This window comes from Atta cephalotes (genome assembly GCF_000143395.1).
Source record: "Atta cephalotes unplaced genomic scaffold scaffold00045, whole genome shotgun sequence".
Taxonomy (NCBI): domain Eukaryota; kingdom Metazoa; phylum Arthropoda; class Insecta; order Hymenoptera; family Formicidae; genus Atta; species Atta cephalotes.
This window is the reverse complement of record NW_012130109.1, coordinates 2,366,379-2,374,102: the sequence shown is the minus strand read 5'-3', so window position 1 is coordinate 2,374,102 and position 7,724 is coordinate 2,366,379. Positions and strand designations below refer to the sequence as shown.

The following is a 7,724-nucleotide window of genomic DNA, read 5'->3' as shown; positions in this document are numbered from 1 at the left end:
ATATATATATATATATATATATATATACACATATATATATATATATACACATAAATAGACAAAACTATTGAAAAAATACAGAGCGCTATTTTCACAAAAACAATTATTATCAGTAAATGTAGAGTTCTTTTTTATTAAACATTCTACATTGCTTCCGTTTCGAAAATCACGCATCACATTTTTGTAACGTATAAAGACAAAATGTCGTTAGTACAAAATTAAATTTATAAATGCAAAATTTATATTTTTATCTTTTGTTCTTTCAGTTTTTATAAACATCAGACAGTCATGAGTCAGCAAGCACAACAGCAACCCAATGAAGCAGTTAAAAATTCATTTATAATCTTAAGTAGTCATTTATAATTATTTACAGAAGTTGCATAACGTATATAAATAAATATTTTTATTGAGTATTAATTTTAAGACACTGATACCGAAAGGTAGGTTCAAATCTTACACAACTATCAGAGTATATAGTTTACACTGTGTGTGTATTATTGGCATATAAGTTACAATATTTATAAAAGATATACATGCATAATTAGCATGTATAAATGAACATATGTCAAATTTACACATAAAATATGGGAAATTAAAAATTTGCTAAAATTTATTAACTGCTAAATCATGAAAAAACGTTCATCACGCATATACAAACTTGTCTATTTTACAATAATACAATTACAAAGATGTATCTACATACGAGCCTAAATTTATTTATCTAAATATATTTCGCAGTAGTCGAAGTGCTCGCAATAAATAACAATTTTTCATTTTATAAATTACAGCTAATCCTCGTCTGTACCTTTCTGATACACTGCCCCGAACTTGCTCATGTACTTACGTACAAAATCTCTTGCTTTATGTTTAACATTTTCATTACATTGTAATTCGTCCACGCTTTTACAATGTTTTAATTCTTTTGCAAGTACAAAATGTGTTAACTGTAATAAAATGTGTAATTATAAAGATCACTTTTGTATGATAAATCTGTCATGCTTAAATATTCAACATACCTTTCTAGCTAGATGCTTGAAATCTTCAGTATTAGTTATTCTACCTTGTTTGCAATCATTTTTCCTATATGGATTTAAGAAGTGAACCATCACATTAGCCATGTTTATTCTAAATGTATCTTTAATTTTCCTTTCTGACATAGGAGACACCTCAGCTGATGTTGATTGTAACTTGTTCATTCCATGTCGCGAGTAAGACTTCGATTTATTACTTCGTCTATGTTTTCTTAATTTCTCAACATGATCTTTTAATTTTGTCCTTTCTTTCTGTCGTCGTAATTTATCTTTCATTTCCTTATATATCTTATGATCAAGACGATCATCTTCCCTACGTGGCTACAAATAAATACAAATAGATTTATTAAAAAATCGACAAAGTTATAATAGTTTTAAAGTTATATTAATTGATAAAGGAGGGTACAATATTTTTCACATTGAAATAAAGTTAATAAATATTCCGTTAATAATATAAATAAGGATTTTATTTTTTATTTCAATGTACCAATTTTTCTTTGAATGTAGTATTCATTATTATAACTTTCGGTTGCCATGAAGAAAAATACAGAAAATATAGAAATAAAACCCCCGAACGATCGCGAAAAAAATAAAATTATATTCTCCTTTAATATTATAATATAAACAATGGAACAAGTTTTTTTTTAAGATTGAATGTTTTATAAAAATTTTAAAGAGTACATTTTAAAATCCTTAATATGCATACGCGTAACTGAGTCATTCGTGTCCTGCGTATTTCTATTCTTTTAAATATTAAAAGTACTTGACTAAATAATATTCGTTTTTTTTTCTAAAAAAAAGGCTGATGTCTAAGGAACAAATTTTGTGTGACTAGATGCGTCGTCAATTTTCTTTTCGTGCATATCCTTCGACAAACGCCTCGGAGTTCAACTTGGATCACAAATAATATATATATCCATATATAATAATCCAATTATGTATAGAGTACTTTTTCTGTAGTATTTGAGAAATATTTATTTCTTTATGTTTAATTAATTCCTAAATTGTATTTTAAATTGTAATTTAAATTGTAAGGATTTAATTATTAAAAAATTAAAATTTAAATAATTTTGTGTTATCGAACTATCACTACTATATTTGTATTGAATGTTATAAATAATATTAAAAAAATGTTTCTTCTAATTAATTATAAAGCCTAATCTACAATGTGTAGATTATCTTTACTTCCTATCTCGAAGTTTATCTCATGTCTTTTCCTTTTTTTTAATTACTTTACCGCGTATCTTTTCGCGTGTTTCTTTCGTTGAAGTCAATTTTTATCTCGGACGACAGAAAAACTGGATAAGAGGCAAAAAGACAAGAAACAAAAGCAAAAAGCACATTGTGTATTAGACTTAAATTTTTTGTAAGGCAATATTAATGATAAAATGTATTTAAAATATAGTATGTACTAAAAATGTAATATATATTCAAAATATAATTCAATTTATACCCATTCATATATGTTAAAAAAAACGTCATTTTCAGATTAAGAAATAATCTAACTTTTTGAACAGTCGACAACCTTAATTTTTTTCTCTTTTATAATTTGAAATGTTAAGATATATAATATATTTTTCTTTAAATCACTTAATATTTTACAGTTTTGAATTTTTAACAAAACACATTTCTCTCATTTTGTAAATTGCAATTAGTTATAACATTTATATATAATTCTTTTACATAATTTTGTTAATACATAACTTTATAAATACTTTCTAAGGCATCGATTTATGTGTAAGAATCATTTAATAATTTCTATATACTTGTAAAGGTAATGAAAATTAATCCAAAACACTCATATAATATAAACGTATAATAACGGATCGGAAAATCATTGTGTGTATTAAGGAATGTTAATATAAATGTAAGAACTAAAGATAAATACAAAAAAAATAAAAAAAATTAAATTATACTTACACTAATAATTCTTTCTTGGACCAATCCATCTCTTCTCTTCTTAGATTCGGGAAACGGCAGTGAACTTCCAGTCAGATTATGACCACTTAATTTTTTAGATACATTTGGCCTGGATGTGTTCAAAGGACTGTCTGTTAGAACGCTACTTGCCTCCATATCATCATTTCTTTGATCTTCATTATGATCATCATCAATATCTTCATCATCTTCATTTGATGAACTAGATTCATCACTAGATTCCGAGGTAGATGACGAATCTGGCTGTACTCCAATGTGATCGGGTGGTGGAGGTAACCATTGCGATATTCTTTCCTTCACGTGATAATAGTATGTTCTACCTCTGCTATCCGTTGCACTCTTCCATTTCGGTGGCAAATCTATTGCCGGAACTTCAGGTTGTGGTCGACTCGTGACATTTTCCGCGGACGTAAGATTAGAGAATTGTTGATCTGCGGAATTTTTGATATAGTTATGAAGAAACGTTTTAATTGATGTAGAAGAAATGCCATAAAGAACAAACACTAAACTGTTTGAAAGAGGTAGTTGCCCTTCGGTATATGGTTGCGGATGCGATATCAAAGAATAAGAAGATGTTTGACTGAACACAGGCGTTTGACTTAATGAGTAAGCTACACCAGGTGGAATACCAGTCGTAATTCCGGACGACATATCATTTGTTATTGATGATGATAATACATGAGGACTTTGACCTATTATACCAGTAGATGGAGCACTTCCTACATATACAGGAGTACATTGTTGTGTCGCTTCTCCACCATCTATAAAAAGAATATTACACTTCCTGTATTAGATATTTAAATTATATAGAAGCTTGACTATAAAAATTATTAATATCTCTGCACACAAAATACATTAATAAATATGACCTTGAGTGGAATAGTGTTGCCATTGACCTAGAGTTGGATTATAAAAAACAGGATAACCAGTTTGTGGGTCAACCATGGCAGTAGTATGGGGATCTATACCCAATGCTAAACATCTATTTTCATGTTCTTGCCACGATTCTTGTTGTTGACGACGTTGCCTTTCTTCTTCTTCTTTTGCAACTTGCAATGCAAATAATTGCCTACGTTCGTACTTTGTCATTCGTGGTATAGGAACTAGACTCCGTTCTTCTACTCTTTTATCTTTTGTTCTATTATGATCAGTTCTACTATGATCAGTTTCTGGAGATTCTCGTCCTCGTCTCCTATCACCACGTTTGTCTATATCACTTCGACTATATCTATCAGATCTATGTCTAAAAAAGTAAAAGTTATGAAATTAATAAATTATAATGTTTAACTTAATATTTTATTGCAATAGTATATTGTTAAACATCATAAAGATTTGCAAATTTCAATGATACGTTTTCTCTTAAGAATATAAATATACCTATCATACGACGTGATTCTCTTTTCTTCTTCTTTCTCTAATTCTTCTCTGTATCCTCGATCTATATACAACAAAAATCTCAATAAAAATCAAAATAATGTTATATAAATGTTTATACATAACTTTTGACTTTAAATGCCATTAATATTTAAAAAATAAAAACATATTTAACCTGCTTCTCTTTCATGCTCCTTCATTTGCTCAATTCTCTCTTTTTTCGGTATTCTAAAAACTTCTTTTAAATTAGACCATTCAGCAAGAAGACTAGAAGCTAAATCGGGGATAAGATCTGTATTCTCTGATTTGACTTCGCTAACAACTGCCAAACAACTTTCGATATTGTTATTACTTTTATCTGGAATGTCATTTAGACGTTCATCAAGACTTTTTTTCTCACTGCTATCAGAATTACTATTCAATTCTTCACAGCTCATCTTTGATTTAATCTGATCATCTTCTGGAGAATCAGTATTTGGAGAAAGATATAATTTTTTCGCCCATCTTTCAATTACACCATATATTTTACTATCCATTAACATTGTTTTGTTTGGTATTGGCAGTGTATTTAGAGTTTTCAGCACATCTAAGCGAAATTGTTGAGCTTCTTCCGATTCGTTTGTACCAATATCCATAACATAACTCCAAATTAAACGTAATCCATGATAATCCAAAAACAATCTTCGACATGGTTGTTCACCACTTTGAATAAGACGTAACAAACGTGTTCTATGTTCTAATTCTCTGCTACGAACCATTAACCTACTTAATGTTAAAGTGTGCGCACGGTTTTTCAAACCACCTGAACACAATTTATCTATTTCTTCCTCCAACTAAAATGAAATGTAAAAGTAATGAAGAAGTCATTGCTTAAAAAACCATGTTCATTCTTGTAATATTACTATTATTATCTTATTAAATAATGCTGTTACTAATTAAGTTAATACTATTAATATTTGAATTATACTTACATCCTCGTCTTCCATATAATCATCAGCTGGTTTCTTTTCTTCCATTTTCTTCTTCGTATCTCTTTCCTCTGTTTCTTTCTTTTCAATTTTCTCCTTCTCTTCTTCTGGTGTATCACCTATCCAACCTCGACAATTCAGTGCCTCACAATAACACTTCTGAGCTTCTTTGCTATTATTAAAACATGTAACAAATTATACTAATAAAAATAGAGACATAAATTTCTATATGTATAATCCACATAAGTAAATAGCTATTAATAACTATTAATATAAAAATATCACTAAAAAACCTACCCATAACGTTGAAAATGATAGTCAAATGTAATTTCTTCGCCAGCAGCTATGAATTTTTTGTTAAAAAAGCCTATCCGTAATTCCCCATTTACCGTCCACTAAAAAAGTATTTAGTTATTATTATGAAATAATCAGCATTGTTCTGATATTAAAAAAAAATTATTTTTATATTAATTGTAGGACAAAACACTCACTTTTTGCGTCTCCGCATTTGGATCACAGCTGTGATTAATGAATCGGGATATATTTCCTTTCATCGTAGCATCTATAATCTGATCAGATTTCAACGCCATAAAATAGTAATGTCTGTTTTTATCTTTGGAGTATTCTTTTGCTCGACGTCTAAAATCCTTTGGATCTACAACTTCACCTACATACTCCATTATAAATTCGCCCCTGCAATTGTAAAAGCAATAAAAATAAGAAACCTTTGATTTGTAATATAATAGAATCAGACTCCTCAAAAATTTAACAAATCAAAATACCAAAAGTTCAGAGAAGTAGGAGTCAATGCAGTTAGTGCGCTAATATAATATTACAGATATAAATTTCTATTGTCTCTTCTGTTAGACATACATTTATTTATCCTGCAACCATTCACCTTATTGCGCAGGCTTACATAGTGACTATCCGTGCTCGTTTCTGTACATATAATCTTACCATAGACCGTTATTGTTAATTCGTAATGTTTTTATAGCTTATCTGGTGGAAGCTTTCTGTTTTATGGGATTGACTAATCATTATAGAACACAAAAATCGCAATAAGGCAGACGGTTGGCACCAGGATTGTGCAGATTGCAGGATAGTTTTTATATATTTCATTGAGAATGACTTAAATCAAGTTGAAACGCGTACGAAAGTAAATGTATATCTAACAGAAGAAATAATAGAAAATTATCTAATATTATATTAGCGCACTAAATACTGCGTTGACTTTTACTTATCATGTTTTATTTATATGGTATATATTATACATTGATATTTTTATAATTATTAATTTTTGTTAAGAACAGAAATTGATATTTTTGTTTTTAAAATTTTACTTACGCCATTATGTCAACAACAGCACGTAATCCAAAACCTTTCTTCTCTGTTCGAAAAACTTCGCATTTGGCATATTGACAATTTTGAAATCTTTTATTTGTACATCTATCACCTACTACGCATCTAGGTCCACTAATAAATATTAAAATAACATTATTATCTTTATCTAATTTATTTCTGTCTTGCTATATACATGGTCCCGGTATCATCGCTGAAGATAAATATTCTACATATTAGACAGATTTTTTTATAACATTTTAAGACGAAAAGTCTAAATATAAAAATGTCGAAATTATGATAGTTTTTAAATAAGAAGAGTTTAAAAATTATAGGGCCAAAATTTCGCGCGTTCAATGATGACAAGATAGTTAGTAAAAAGATATTAGGTGCATCCAGAAATGATTGATTGCTCAACTTAATTGCTGAGCAAGAAAGGAATTAATCTGTTTATTTATTATAATATTCATAATATAGAGAATAACTTATTTGTTATAAATAATTTTTAATATTATATTTTTCACTTATTACTATTTATTATTTCTTTAAAATCATGAAAACGTGAACTCAGTGAACTATGTGAGTGTAATTTTATGTCGCTCATATCACTCACGGCCTTAAATAAATAATAATAAATAAGAAATATTAAAGATTATTTATAACATTATGAATATTATACATTACAAATATTATAATAAATAAACATATTAATTTCTTTCTTACTCAGTGAGCGCTCAGTGAACGATCGTCGCTTCTGGATGGACCCATTGAATTTTGTTATTGTCAAAAATATGAATTTCGAAGAAGTATCTTCACTGATCATCTTGTCATCCCTGAGCGCGCAAAATTTTGGCTTTGCCATTCGTAATTTTTAAACTCTTTCTATCTAAATTATAACCTCGACATTTTCGTATTAGACTTTTCGTCTAAAAATTATAAAAAAATCTGTCTTTGAAATATTAGTGTCAATAACGGGACACCCTGTACATACATATATCTTAATCTAAAGTATTAATGAAATAAAGTAATGTTCCTCTTTAAATAAAATGTGTATAAATAGAAAATATATATATAT

General features: G+C 28.3%; 1 protein-coding gene across 1 annotated transcript in view; it reads right to left on the bottom strand.

Moving 5' to 3' along the window:
- Positions 1-788: 788 nt before the first annotated feature.
- Positions 789-7,724, bottom strand: part of LOC105622474 (probable histone-lysine N-methyltransferase CG1716) — a 10,372-nt gene continuing 3,436 nt past the window's right edge. Inside the window, exons 4-13 of the mRNA XM_012203893.1 lie at positions 6,656-6,784; positions 5,803-6,004; positions 5,609-5,706; positions 5,315-5,483; positions 4,519-5,176; positions 4,347-4,407; positions 3,839-4,212; positions 2,952-3,730; positions 1,017-1,352; positions 789-944 (exon numbers count right to left, since the gene is read on the bottom strand). Of these exons, the coding sequence (XP_012059283.1) occupies positions 789-944; positions 1,017-1,352; positions 2,952-3,730; positions 3,839-4,212; positions 4,347-4,407; positions 4,519-5,176; positions 5,315-5,483; positions 5,609-5,706; positions 5,803-6,004; positions 6,656-6,784 (2,962 nt within the window). The remainder of the gene's footprint in view (positions 945-1,016; positions 1,353-2,951; positions 3,731-3,838; positions 4,213-4,346; positions 4,408-4,518; positions 5,177-5,314; positions 5,484-5,608; positions 5,707-5,802; positions 6,005-6,655; positions 6,785-7,724) is intronic.